This window comes from Aulostomus chinensis, chromosome 14 (genome assembly GCF_037954235.1).
Source record: "Aulostomus chinensis isolate RoL2024-O1b breed Wild chromosome 14, RoL_Achi_v1.0, whole genome shotgun sequence".
NCBI classification, from domain to species: Eukaryota; Metazoa; Chordata; class Actinopteri; order Syngnathiformes; family Aulostomidae; genus Aulostomus; species Aulostomus chinensis.
Genome location: NC_141333.1, coordinates 9,709,834 through 9,725,410, shown reverse-complemented (window position 1 = coordinate 9,725,410; position 15,577 = coordinate 9,709,834). Strand labels below are relative to the sequence as shown.

Here is a 15,577-nt window from a genome sequence, read left to right as displayed (position 1 = left end):
CTGGGCAAGCGCCATCGCTATGGAAACCAAGCCTTTACTCTAAACCAGTCTTGCTTTGTCTTGTCTGGAGGTTTTCACACACAATCGCTCGCAACAAAGACTGGCACACTGTTGCAAAAAAAGAAGAAGCAAAAAACAAACCAAAAAACAAAAACAAAACTTGAACTAAAAAAGAGAGAAAGTGAAAAGAAAGATTAAAAACACAGAAAAGCTGAAAACGTCTGGGGCTGGTTAAGTAGAGATCTGTTTACCATTAACTGTGGACTATTTGTTAACAGCAACATTGTGAGATTAAGAGTTGAGGAATAAATAATTGCTCACTGTTGTTAGTCATTAAATCACAATGTCTGGCAAAAAAAAAAAAAAAAAAACTCTAAAATTCTACTGGAGTTTTAAAACCAGTTCACATCTGTTTTAGAGAAGTGAAGGACGACTAACCCAACTTTTTAACTTTGCTACCTCAAGGACTGATGCCTAAAATGTGCTTAGAATCAGTATGCATACTCAGTCAGTTATTTAAAAAAAAGCCTCTATTAATCTCAGCTACAGCCATATTCCTCTGGGCATGTTCAGGTCGGGCTCCCTTCACTTACCTTGTCTAGGCAAGCTCAAGGGTTAATGAAACAGTTGCTTTTCAAATTAAAATATAAGGAGAAAAGGCTAATTGGGATTTGCTGGTGGGGCAGCTGTAGTGCCAAGCGGCGTTGGATGGACTGATTGACAAAGTGAGTTTGTGCTCTCCGAGTCACGCTAGAACAGTCAAGTAGAACATCACCAAAGCTCCTTCAATGAATTATAGTTTTGTTTCTGGACGTACAGGATCATCATGTCATTTAATCTCACAGACAGTCAACTGTTTCGCCAAACTGGCTCAATACTGCTGTTTCACACAACTTCAGAACACACAGAATACCTGACGCATTCATCAATTATTTCTTTTTGGACTTTTGAAAATGGTACAAGTCCATCAAAACTACTGCATCCCAAACTACATCTTCAACCAAATCACATATAATGAGGAGGCACGCATTGATTCATATCATTAATTGACCTGTTTAAATGCAAATCAAGTTGAGAACGTTTCGTGAGACAAACCACACTGGGAATATAAACGGAAAGAAATCTTATTCTGGCTGTACATCATTCCAACAACGAAAAACACATTTTTTTAGGCTCCCTTCATGAAAGGAGCAAAGATGACTTTGTGTAAACGCCTGCCCGTTGCATCATTCAGTGAGCCATCTATGTTGACTGCATCCCAAACAAACTTGCACGGCTCAGGCTTTACAGTCCACTAGGGACGGTGCCAGGATGTGAGATCCAATCAAGTTCCAGAGTGTTTAGTACCCAGAGGTGAAAAGTTCTGAGCAAAAGGCTGGGTTTCTACAAAGAGTGGCACACTTGTAATATGCACAAATTGGTCCCATTGAAACCATTGTTGAAGGCAAAAGCAAAAAAGTGAAAGACACTAAGTATCCTTCAGCCCATTGGAAATAAATAGGATTAATTCCACAGAGATAGGGAGGAAATTAAGCTTACGAGTGTGTCTGATATGGCCAGAGAGTAGACACAGAGGAGCAGGGTTAGACACTATTTTGTGTCATTTAGAGACACTCTTGAAGCAATTGACACTTTTTGGTTCATTAAATGGAGAGGACACCTCCGATAAATGTGCTATAGGTCTGATCAAAACAAAGGACAATAACAAAGACAACTGAGACAAAAGAGGAAGAAAAAAGGTAAGAGAAACAACGAAGAAAAGCACCCATCGACACTCTTTAGAAGAAGGTTTATAAAATGAGGCATCTTGGAATGTCTTTCTTCAAGGGGTGTGTGTGTGTGTGTGTGTGTGTGTGTGTGTGTGTGTGTGTGTGTGTGTGTGTGTGTGTGTGTGTGTGTGATTCATTCAGGGGGTCCAAACAAGGCAAAAACAAAACTCAGTGTTGGGCTGTGGACCAAAAGCAAACACATATTTGTTTGAAAGCCTTTTGTCTTCGTAGTGCAGTCTCTGCCACCACTTTTTTTCTTACCTCCCTCGTCCAAAAAAATGCCACTCTTCTGCCTGATCAAATTATAGGGAAAAAAGTAACATTAAAGATTATACATAATCTTAGAGCATATTTATGTCATAAATGGAAAGGAAGGCAGCCAAAAGAGTGATTTTACATAGTTTTCTTGATATAATTCAAGTTTTTATATGTTATTATTAGGTCTGTTTTTTATATTTTCACACTATTATTATTATTATTATTATTATTACTATTAATAGGGTTATATCTGACCTGCCAAAGCTAACCTTGGGGTTGGCCTTATTTGGGCCATGAGCCTCACTGGTGGGCAGCCCTGATCTAACCTTACTAACTCAGGGTTTAAAGGTATCACAAGCTAGGTGATATGTTGGCTTCCCTTTCTACAGCTAAGAAAAAAAAAGAAAAAGAAGACTGTTAGTGCCTTTCACACACTTGAATGTCCCGTCAAACTGGGTTCATACAACATCGCTCAAACTGTTGGAGCATGTTACTGAAAAGAGACAGAGAAAGAGAGATGATGAGGAGCTATATGTACTGTGTGCATGAGTGGTGGACAGATATTTCTTCCCTTGCTCTGATCAAAAACTGATTTTTTTTTTTGTCTTGGTGATCAGCCACACAATGATGTGTGTGTGTGTGTGTGTGTGTGTGTGTGTGTGTGTGTGTGTGTGTTGAATTACTGAACCTCAGTGTTATGTTAGTTCCCATCAATCTTTCTGACCTGAAAGGCAAGTCAGTGGACGCACATGCATCATGCCGCTTCGTGAAAAATAGCCTTCACGTTAATCTCTGCACGCTGCAACACCACTGAGCTGTGCGTTGAAGTTTGAGCGCGAGGAGAAAAAGGACAGGAGGCCAAAAAGAAATGAAACAAAGTGAGGAGGAACCAGAGGAGAAATGTGTGAGGAGAAAAAAAGCAGAAGAGATATATAAGAGAGAGAAGAAAAATGTGTGATGAGGAGCCAGGAGGATAGGAGTGGAGAACTGGTAAAAGACAACAGAAGTGAAAGTCTGGGTTTGAGGTGTGAGGAAGAGGAGGAAAGAGGGAAGACAGAGAGAGGATGTGTCAGGAAAAAAAACAAGTGAAAAGGAAATGAGATGTGAAAACGTATGCTGAAAGCACGAGAAGCGCAAGAGGAAGATGGAGATGTAGAAGAAGAAAGAGTGAAGAACAAGCGGAAATGAGAGAAGACGTGTCAGGGGCAGATTTAAGAGAACAAGATATCTTTGTTGCATCTTTAGTTTATGTTCTTTCTGTGAGGACAGTTCTAGGAATAAATAAGGGATAAATGATGGAGAGTGAGACGGTAATACATGTCCATGTTGTTTATCATCCCGTGCTGCCTCCCTAAAGAGATGCTGTCATTTGAGTCGAGGTTGTTCTGCTGGTCCAATATTCAATTCAAAGTCCTGAAGCCCACATTCATGTGACAATACGAGCATCCTTGATTTACAGTTTGAGCAGCCCAGTTTATCATTAACTCATTTTCGATTCATACGATAATCATGGAGCGGCACGGTCAGCACTGTGGCCTCACAGCAAGAAGGTTCTGGGTTCGAGTCCCGGCTCGGGCACAAGATCTTTCTGTGTGGAGTCTCCATGTTCTCCCTGTACCTGTGTGGGTTCTCTCTGGTACTCCAGCTTCCTCCCACAGTCCAAAGACATCAAGAGGGGACGAGGCTGATTGATACTCTAAATTGACCGTAGGTGTGACTGTGAGTGTGAATGGTTGTCTGTCTCTATGTGTTGGCCCTGTGATGGACTGGCGACCCGTTCAGGGTGAACCCTGCCTCTCGCCCAAAAACCGCTGGGATAGGCTACACCCCCCCCCCCCGCGACCCTTAATTGGAATAAGCGGAAGAAAATGGATGGATGATAATCATGTTACCTAACTATAAAAAAGAGCAGTTCCTTCAAATGATATATAAATTGTTAATTTTTGATGTCTTCACCTATATTTAGATCTACTGATGGATCATCTAATCAGTGTCAGCCATGTTTTTCAAAGCATCTATGGACAGTTTTCAATATTAACACACCACTTCAGTTTATCAGAGTAATCCCATTTTTTTTAAACAAAAGCTTGATGAGTTCATTGAGACTACTTGATGAAAGAGTAGCCAAACCTATTTATATGAATACAACTGAGGGTGCAATACATGGAGAGACACTGAATATTGCTGAGCGTAGCCAACGACTGAATTGTAATGAAGTCCCGGGGCCAATCGAGATTCACACCCCTACTAGCAATAACGGGCTACGTGAGGCAGGGAGTCCAGGATGTGACTCAATTAAGTGTGAACTTGTTTTCTACTCATAAAAAAAAACGACGACGAAAAAAGAAAACAGTGGATAGAACAATGTATTAGGGCAAGCATGCAACAGCTGGGCGCACATGAAATTGAATTTGACAGAATTAAGCTGACAACGTTGGCTCCAGAATAATTTCAGAGGGAAGGATAAGTGGTGTGAAAGAGAGGAAACAGAGAGAAAGAGAGAGAGATGTAAGGAACAATAACAAGAAAATAACTCCACTAAGGGGCTTCATTTTTTTTTCTTTTCTAATTGGCAGCCTCAGAAGAAAATAAATAATTGACCAGCCTCACCCCATCATGAGTTCTGGCCAATTACTATTAGGAGGATGTTCGTTGCCAAGAATTCAGTTGTTTGGGATTCTAGGAGATCAAGATAAAAGGAGGAGGAATACGTGACAAGGAGGTGAGAGGCCAGAAAAACAATAAAAAAAATATTCCTCCCTCTCAAAAGAATACAAACCCAAACATCACAAAAAAATAATGCAGGACAGGAATAAAAGGCAATAAATAAAACATTACTATATGGCTGTTAGATGACGATCTGGAAAAACAAATTCTAATCCATAATTGAGATAAACATCACTGACATTGTAAAATAAATAAATAAATACAGAAAATTGCTGAGGACATCTGCAGAGCTTGACTGCAGAGCTGTGCGATACGCCGTCAAGCTTGGATCAGATTTGAGCATGATCCCATATATGTCGAGTAGAAGAGGTTCTATCTCCTTCAGGTGATCACCATTCACTTTGTAGTTTAAGGCTGAAGTGGTGGTTTGGGAGCTGTGAGATCTTTTTTGAGTAATTTATATTGTCTGTCATTAGTTTGCGGCATAATTTCAAAGGTTATTTTGACTGCGTTTGACAGTCGCATCTCTTTGGCCGTATGAGTTATGGCGTTCGTGAGCGGGCACCACTCAGTAGTTTACAATTTCAAACACTTACTTACTTACATACTTAAGAACCAGGGAAGAATCAGTTCACTGAAGAAAGTAAGCATATTTGCAGAAAATATATTTGGATGTTGGGCTGCACGGTGGTGCAGTTGTCTGCACTGTGGCCTCACAGCAAGAAGGTTCCGGGTTCGAGTCCCGGCTCCATCACGGGATCTTTCTGTGTGAGTCTCCATGTTCTCCCTGTTCCTGTGTGGGTTCTCTCTGGTACTCCAGCTTCCTCCCACAGTCCAAAGACATCAAGAGGGGACGAGGCTGATTGATACTCTAAATTGACCGTAGGTGTGACTGTGAGTGTGAATGGTTGTCTGTCTCTATGTGTTGGCCCTGTGATGGACTGGTGACCTGTCCAGGGTGAACCCCGCCTCTCACCCGCAGCCGCTGGGATAGGCTCCAGCCCCCCCCACGACTCTTAACAGGAATAAGGGGAAGACGATGGATGGATGGATATTTGGGTGTTGGCCGATGGCAGCAAACAGCCAGTTGTCTGAACTCTTCGATCATCACCAGGGTCAGAGGATAACAAAATCTAGCAGCCATTCAATTTTTTGTACCAGCCACTTTCTTTAAGTGTACAAGAGTGTGTGAGGGAATACGAGACGTTCTAGCTTTGTTTACTAGTTTAATTAAGTTACTGCTCCTCGTGGATTATGGGAGGATAGAAGTATAAGGTAAAAAAAAAATGACGGGCCTTTTCACGCTCTTTTCCTTACGTTGGGTTTCTCAAATAAAGTAAAGGCCAGACGCTGCCACCTAGATTCATGGATGTGCTACAACAATATAAATCTATTCCTCAGCTAAAGCACTATATCCATCCGCTATAACCCTCAGCTGACACTCCTCGCATTAGTATAATTCAGCGTTTACACTTACACGTATATGCACCTGCATACAAATACATGCAAACATAAAGACGTAGACGTACACACACCAGCAGGGAGCGAGGCAATATTATGGTTGAGCTGTCTGGATTTATTGGGCTATCTTTCTTTCTCTTTTGATTAAAACGTCTCCTTCTCACTGTGATTTATGAGTGTAAATGGAAAGGAAGGAGGGAAGACAGAGAGAGAGAGAGAGAGAAAGATATGAGAATGAAAAGGATGACATCATGCTTTTAGCTGGGCTTTTTCTACAAAAGGGTGGCATCCATTGTGTGTGTGTGTGTGTGTGTGTGTGTGTGTGTAAGAAGGAGACAGTGAGAGAGAGAGATAGGGAGAGAGAGAGAGAGAGAGAGAGAGAGAGAGAGAGAGAGAGAGAGAGAGAGAGAGAGAGAGAGATGATCCAAGATAGGGGTTCTTTCTTCCCTCTCAGGGAGTGAATATAATTGGACAGCTACACCACTGGGTGGTGTGTGTGTGTGTGTGTGTGTGTGTGTGTGTGTGTGTGTGTGTGTGTGTGTGTGTGTGTGTCTGTGTCTGTGTGTGTTTAAAAGAGTGTTCATATATTTAAGGGCATAATGCTGGGACCACACTGTGCCCCCCCAAAAGAGGGTGAGGAGGGTAAATAAGGGCAGGATGGGGGAGGGACACAAAAGAAACAATAAGTCAGAGTGAGGGAGCGTGACAGTTACGTATGGTAACTGCAGGCTCTATGAGTTCAGGCGTGTCCCTGGGGTTCATCCCTCACCCTTGCACACTTGTGAAGATTTTCTTTCGTAACCCTGAGCTCTGCAGAGTCTCCCGCTCAGTGTCTGCACCTGCAGTATGACCTGTGACCTGAATTCTGATCCCTCAACAGCATTTTCTTCAGCTAATGCCAGCGGAGCAGGGGGGTGTCTGAGGCTACATCTACATTTGGGGAATCTCCAGAATCTATTTCATACAGGCTACACCCTCTAAATCCTGTGTTATTTGTTCTGCCTCCACAAGTACGACAGGGTTTGCAGGGCAGAAAATGCATCATCAGGGGGTGTATGTGGAGGATCCGGGCAGTGGGCCATGTGCTAGGCTGCTGTGATAGCGTGGGTTTGTCAGTGCGACACAGTGCTACCAGAGCAGCTAATGTGCATTGGCTAGCAAGCATAAGTGGATGGCACCTTTGACTACAGGTCTTGTGGAGAAGTTTGTTCGAACTCACATCTTAATGACTATTCTTAAAAAGTCAAAACAGTTCCTCTCCTTAGATGTTGGCATCATTATTATTATTGTTTTATTTGGTGTCTGCATACTTGTGTGTGTGTGTATATATATATATATTTATATATGTATATATTTGTCTTTTGTATAATATGTCTTTATGTATTTGCTGCATATGTGAACTATGGAAATCCAAGCGGACAACGAATTCACAATGTTCGCAGTCTGAGGTGGATGCAGATGTTCGCATGCGCGTTCATTTGGGAAACACAACACGGAAAAATGGAGCTTTGCTCAAAAGATCATTGCAACTGTGGGCCAGTGGCACGACGGTCCGGCTGCCAGAGCACAAGTAGACACCACTGGACCTCATCATCTTCTCTGAGTGTGGAAATAAAAGTTGACCTTGACCTGTATTTTCACATGTTGACTGCTGATGAAGAAAAAAAAAAAAAAAACTGGACTGCAGAACTCGGACCAAACAATAGTTATATACTGAAGGTGCAGACCTGAGCGGAGGACAGCTGCTCAAAAGAAATTCTTCATCACTGCGCATGCGCATGAGGAATGAGCCCGGTAGCGGCGGCTCCGATATGAAATAGAACACAGGCGGAGGAGACAAAGACAGGAACATACTGACAGATGGGGGTAGAGAGTCCTGCTGCTGGTGTGTTTGTATGAGCATTTGTGTGAGTGAGAGAGTAAAGGAGATAGAAAGCTAATCTCCATCAGAGATGAAGCAGACTGCCACGAATGTTTTTTAAACCAGGTTGAGAAAACAGCTGCTGTGAATAAATTCATATAGAGGAGAGAAACTCAGCCCTAATTGGACAAGTGAAGTCAAAATGAAAATACCTTAATATGCAACATGTCAAGGAAGAGCTGTTAACCGTTTGCTCTAAATTTGACTCTGAATAACTGAGTGAAACCTTACAGTTTCTAGCTGCAGTGAGACAGAAAAAAGGTACAAAAAGGGAAGAAAAGACATCTGTTTGACATCTGTCATCTGTATAATTTTAGATACTCTCAACCAGCCAAGCTGAAAAACACTGGAATTATGCTACCAGACACTCAAATCTCCATGCAATCAAAAGTAGATAGCAATGTTCCAACATGCCACAAATCAAGTCCTCCTCATGTTATCTTGAGCCATTAAGAATGCACTTGGAGAATCAGTCAGACGGTCCGATGAACAGAAAGGAAAGGACGAAGAAACTGCAATTTGACGGGCAAATTAGCCACGGTAGGAAGAAAAATCAAATCAAGCACTTCTCATCTTTGCCCATGGTTGGTTGAAGGGGATAAAGTGTCACATTAGCTGGATCTGTCAATAATCTAAAGTTTACTCTTAATATCTTTTAAATGTAATTTGGGATTGATCCAGTATCTTTAATCTGATAGTAGCTGATCAGTCTTTATTGTTTTACGTGCTTGTGCATGTATCTACCAGCTGTTTTTGAGCGAAACTTTGCAGATTAAACTTTGTCATGGAATTCAAGAGTTATAAGAATACTTTTTTATTCAGTAACTTGTTCCCCTTAAGTTTTTGTTGTTGTTTTTATTCTTTTTTTTTTTAACTCTTAGCTCAAGTTATAAACAAGGTGTTTCCTGAGATAGAGCGAGACGGGGGGGGGGGGGGGGCTTAGCACCAATCAAAAATGGAACATCTTTAGATAACTAGAAGACATAAACCAAACTAGTGATGCAAATTTATGCCTGTTGCATGCATGTGTGTGTGTGTGTGTGTGTGTGTGTGTGTACGCATCACAGCACACGCAGGCAGACAAGCACTAACCCGTCAACGCACCCTCCTACAGACGTGCGCACACATATCTATTATACAAATTCACTGCAACATGTATATGATTCGCTTCTTCTCTCCCTGCGACACACACACACACACACACACACACACACACACACACACACACACACACAGGATTTACAAACAATGAAACCCAAGGGGGAGCTTCCCCACCTCGCCATCACTCTTGTTCTATTTCTTTGCAGAGCCTCCTCTTTGTTTGTCTCCTTAATGCTGCTCTAAGCCCATCTTAATGGGGAAATGGTGCAGAACAAATCCTAAGCAGGAGTTGACGGGATGGGATAAGAGACTACTGATGTCCTTCTGTTATTAACATGGAAAGTTATGGAGGACTATTCATGCACACAGATGGTGAATGTTTTGTTCCAATGTGAGTAATCAATGATTTAGAACAAAAAAAGTGGACACTGATGATGATGATATTGAAAAGGATCTCTGAAAGGTCATTGGTTCATTCTCTTTAACAGTGAATGTGTTTTTGATGAGCCGCATGTGGAAATCACCAGGACCCTACACAGTCACTTTATGAGGAGCAGCCCAAACCCGTAAAAATTAAAAATGCAAACGTAAACCTAACTTTTGACTCTATATTTTGAAATTCTTCTATTGTTTTGCTTCAGATTTTGAGCCACTGTGCCTCCTAAAACACCAGAAAAGGACATAAGTATATCTGTGACTCTATGAAGGACTCTCGGAAGAAAACATCAATCAAAGCTCAGATGGATTTCAATATCAACCTGTTAATGTTGTAACATGGGGGAGCTTGTCAGGAACACAATGGCTACTTACATAAGGCCTGGGAGCCCGTGAGCAGCAGTGATAGCAGCAGAGTGGTAACAGGCAGCAGGAGTGGCAAGGAGAGGTGTGCTGCACCGCTTGTGGCCATCTTGGTTCCAGTAGGGGAAGGGGGCAGGGAGGGGGGGGTAGGACTTATCTTTGACCTGGCTGTAGAGCCAAGGCCCCAACCGCACAGGGAAGGTAGAGGTCTACAGGCAGGATGGCTTGGCACTCTGAAAGAAAGACAGAGAGAAAATATTGGCGTTTAAACAACAGACCAAATAAAAGTTGCTCAGGTTCGTATCTCTGATGGGTTTGTGAAATCAGCTTGGTCATTTTAGTGTAATCGTGCAGATTCCAGCAAATGTCTGCATAAAAAAGATCAATCTGTTAAAATAAATCAAATTTGAAAAGAAAAGCCTTGTACACCAAAACCCACCAAGAGACATGGGTGGAATCAAAACCTTGTTTGCTCTAATAATAAGAGTTAGAACTGGTTTGAGATGAGCTGGAAAAAGGACAAAAAAAAACCCAAATAAATTGGACTTTTATTGTTTTATATTTTGAGCATTTGCTTTTATCGAGAGCCACTTGGATGGTCGCTTCCTCCCATATCCGTATTACACGTGACTATTGATTTACACTGCGGGCCAATAAGCTGCAGTTTTCTAAACCTCGACACTTAAATGGAGGAAAGGTAAAACGATGCCGGGGACACGACAAGAAGTAAAGTGTCACATCCTCCAAACCCCGTAACTCCCCTCTCATTCCATAATTAACGGGGGAGTCGCTATTTTCTTTCTTTATTCTTTCCTAATTGCCTGATCGTGATGTTATTTGCTTATCTCATTGCCTTGTAATTACATAGGCACCCAATGATATTCCAGGCACCATCTCTTCGTTTTAGTCAAATTGCCATTAATCCCCGAGCTACACAGAGGGATCGGGGATGCCTCCAACCACACACACACACACACACACACACACACACACACACACACACACAGACATACACACACACACACACACACACCATTTCCATCATTGAAATGTCTGGCACAGCACAGACGTACTGCCATGTGGTTGTACATACTCTTTAATTAAAACGACATGGATAAAGAGACAAAGAGAGAGGGAAGTGGATGAGATCGATGGCAAGAAGTTAGCGAGAGAGAGATACATGACTGGAATGTAATGAGTTTGTTCATTGCTTTCCACCACTTCTCATTTTTAACATGTATGATATTCAGCAACACATTTATACATGTTAAAACTGAGAAGCGGTGGAAAGCATATCATCTAGCGGTAACACGAGTGAGCTGGTAAGCTCTTAAAAAGATGCCCAGTCTTGCTAAAGGACCCTTCAAACAACCTGACGTAGCTGTGAGCAGGACATGACACAAGCGTGGTCCTCGTCGGTTCAGCCCCCTGTGTCCACATGCATCTACCTTTCCTTAGTGTCCTTGTTGAAGACACAGAAGGTTTCCAGGTCCAGCTCAGTTTGGCCTCCGTTAGGGGGGATGGGGGTGGGGCTGACCCTCCAGAAGTGAGATTAATTACTTGCTCACCGGGTGGTTAACAGGGTAGCATAGTGCCAACTGTGCTAACAATGTGCAGTTCCATGGATACCATAAAGCATGGCGCTCAAGATGGACTGCCCACTGTCTGGTGAAATAGGTAACCTGGAGGTTAAATATACAGGTACACAGTTTTGATCCATAAAATAGCTACTTTGAAACTTTCACTGAAAGCTTTGTAGAATAGTGAAAACTGGAATGGCTGTCATTCAGAAGCAGTATATTTGACTGACTGTTACGATCTCTGTAATACAGAATCAGGAGGACATAGGGTAGAACTAAGTGAAACATACTATATGTGGCCAACTACACCAATTCTTAGAAGAGATAGATTGTTTAAGCCATCATTTACTGGGCTATAACACTGACTAACTGACATTTAGGAGATTTTACACTCATTTATTGGCGACATTTCAACCAACGACTAAAATATAGAAAAGTGGCTATTATGTTTATTGCCTGACAAGCTGCTACATTATAAAAAAAAAATTTACAAATTTAAATATACAGCTATTTTAGAGGATGGATTTGACTTATGAGAGGAAGAAAAGCTCAGCTGAAATACAGTACACCATAGTGCCTTCATAGCTACTAAATCAGCCTCTTTAATTGGCTGGATGAAATTCACAAATGCAGCAGGTGCACTTGAAATAATACAGCAAAACCTGTATTAAAAAAACCTACATACACTATCCACAAAAAAAAATGAAGCTATAAGCATCATGAATGTTTCAATAAGTTTTATGTGTATTGCACCTGACATACAAGTCTTATAGCTTAAAATGCATCTATTACATCAAAAGTGAAGAACTTAAAAAAAACACATATATATATATATACACACATATATATATATATATATATATATATATATATATATATATACACACACACACATTACAATGAAAAACCTCATAAGTAAAATAAAACACTAAGTTATAGAAAATATCAACACTTTTTTATACTTTGTCAATTTAGCATGTTTTAGATGATCAAAGCTCTCTTGGCAACATTTCATAATGACATGAAATTGTATGAGCAGAAGTATATTGGATTTGCAGCCTTAAGGGAGTTTTAAGAAATGAAGTTATCTTATTGCAAGTTTTGTCCCAGGCCTCATATTGCGTGACTGGCACTGGATCCTCAATGAGAGCTATTTTGTTTTGACCACAATCTGGCTCGTATCCTGCCCTGATATTGGAAACTTTCTGCACTTCAGTTCAGTAAGCAGGTCAAATGCTGCCTTAATTTAATGAATCGGGCCTGACTTGGGTTATGGAACATGGCTGTTTGGGCCAGATGCGGCCCAAATGTAACGAGCCAGAAGGTTATGGCACGTGCTGTGTGGTCCAGATGTGGCCCTAGTGTAATGAGATGGTTTAGACTTGGGACAGATGTGGGCCATATACGGCAGTTAAGGTGAGGCAGCTACAATCAGCTAGATAGGAGAGCAGAACTGAGGACAAATGTGGGCTGCATTTCAATGCCACGTGAAGAAGAGAATTATTCATTTTGATATTTTGGTCGTATCATGACTGTGTCGAATGGATCCATATATTCTACCACAAGTTTCATGCAGTTTCAGTTGAGTTTGCATTTTTCATAACATTGCAGATAACTCGTGCTCATGGAAATGGCTAGGGCCAATAGAACATGCCTATGTAAAGTTTCTGAAGATGCATAACTGATGCGTGGAACTTTTTTAAAAATTACTCTATGTGTTTGAGCTTGTTTTGCCCCTAAGAAAACAATTCATTTGAAAGAAAAATTTCTTCACAGCATTTGGTGCTCAGGCCCCTAACATGATATGCTCACACAAAAACTTAAAAAGGAAAAGCAACAATGGGTTTTTTGTAGTGACGCCATGCCAGAAAAGAGTGGATGTCTTTCAAGAGCTCAGCTCATATTTCAACACAATACAGTACACACGACCAACATGTGTGTCCTCGCTCCTTTTTCTTGAGCGTGGAGGGCAGGTGAGGTCAGCGCTAACAACAGAGGGAAATACAGACACAAGAGGGAAGAAATTTCCTTGGTGACTCTAGACTGATGCCTCTTTTGTTCTGACTGTAAACAGTTGAGCAGGTAGAGGGAATCTTGCCATGCCTGTAGGGGATTACTCTATCCAGGCTCGCAGGAAGGCAAGGTTATGATTTATGGTCCTCTCCTAAGGGCATGTCTCTCTCTACACCATTCATTGCTATACAAACTTCACAACACAAGTACAATAGCTATTGTTGTTAGATGGCCTTAACAAACATAACCTGAGGCTACATGTTGGCTCCTGTTTAACCACAGACACTGACATTGCCTACAGCAGCTCAATGATAAAATTTGAGACTTGGAGACACGTTTAGATGAAAAAGATGAATAAACACATATTTTGTGAATCCCTGAGAGATTACGTAGCTAAAACTGCTCTGAAGCAACTGTAGCCATAAAAAGAAATGCCAACACATTGTTAAAGCAGACCTTCGGTCAAACTTAAAACATGATATGGAATGCACAACATGTTTCTCCTGCTATTAGCACCTCCATGGAGGGACCTGTTAACCCATGCTAGAAGTATTCATTACATTGCCTCTAGAAATGGACAGAGGAAAGATGCGGTATTTAGCATTCTGGCAATGCTAGCAGATAGGCCAATCGATTGATAAACCCTGATCATTAGCCCAGCCGCTTGCACATTGTTGGCTGTGATCAAAAGGAAACGGCTAATTGTGATGTTTGGTGAATTTCCATGTCAATAGGATAGTACACGTAGCATCTTACTAATTTCTCAGATGCAGAAGGTATGCATGGCATGTAACCTACTCCTCACATTATCGTTTAAATTAGCAGCAGTGATCGTTTATTCAACAGAGCTGCATCCTCTAATTCTTTTTTCCTGAAAAACTCAGTACAAGAACGAACTGCCACATGTGCAGCTACATATTAGTTTGTATCACGCAATCGGTTTGTTTGGCAAGTTGAGTTTATTCTTTCCAATAAAAAACGTGGTTGACTGCACACGAGTGAGTTTGGTAACTCAACCATCCAGTGCCAGTACATGCAACTCCAGTTTTTGTGCGTGAACAATATGTTCTCCACAATGGTAAAGTAATACATGACAAGGCTGTTTGTTCTGGAAGTTTTCTGCCCTCTGGTGGGCAGAAATAAATTCTTACTTAAAATTTAACACAACTTTAAGCACAATAAAGAGAATTGTATAAAAACAAATTGCTTTCTATTCAAACTGAGAACCTCACAGTGACAAAGTACAGCAATTAAACTTGAAGCCATTCACTGAAGCTACCGAACATTTGCCTCCAGGAATATAAATCCATCTCACTTGACATTACCAGTCACAGGGTTTCAGTAATTACACCCAAAATTGTGGCACACTTTTCAGTGAGTGGTGGTAGCCACCAGCTGTCAGGGCTCTCACTTTGACATGGTCAAGATATAAATTGAGCTATTTTCCCCCATGCAGTATTGATACTAATGCATTTGATTACTGAGATTGAGAGAGGGAGCATGGGAAACGGGGAATGACAATTTGTGGCACACACTTTTATGAAATGAGAGCAGGAGATGGATATTTTCGGAAATCTTTGCACAAGTGCCTACATATTAATTACAATGGGCAAGGGAATACTGGAGAGGGAGATATATTAAACCCCTAAAAAGTAAATCAAGGTTCAGGAAAAGTGTACAATAGACGAGTGACCTCAAGGTACTCACACAAGAAGAAAACCACGACGCATCACCTGAGGAACAATGAACTATTCCTTACGAACGGGAAGCTCTTTTTGCATCATTAGAAATAGTCAGTTGCATTTAATAACGAAACTTGACTAGTAGCCCAAAGGTCCATTTTTCAAGCATTCATTTTGGTTTCTAGAAACAACATCTAAACTTTGGACCCAGGTATTTCACGGGTAGCATACACTTGTTCTCTTAATTCACTGGTGACATCAGCTGATTTTGTAAGCAAATTTTAATTAAAATCCATACCATTCAACCAACCCCCAAGTATTATCACG

The 15,577-nt window shown here is 41.2% G+C and overlaps 1 protein-coding gene across 7 annotated transcripts in view; it reads right to left on the bottom strand.

The window, feature by feature from the left end:
- The window catches only part of ptprsa (protein tyrosine phosphatase receptor type Sa), a 227,397-nt gene that overhangs the window by 117,031 nt on the left and 94,789 nt on the right, over positions 1–15,577 (bottom strand). For all 7 annotated transcript variants that reach the window (XM_086223445.1, XM_086223447.1, XM_086223451.1 and 4 more), the window contains one exon: positions 9,988–10,208. In XM_086223445.1, the coding sequence (XP_086079571.1) occupies positions 9,988–10,084 (97 nt within the window). In that variant the 5' untranslated portion in view covers positions 10,085–10,208. The remainder of the gene's footprint in view (positions 1–9,987; positions 10,209–15,577) is intronic.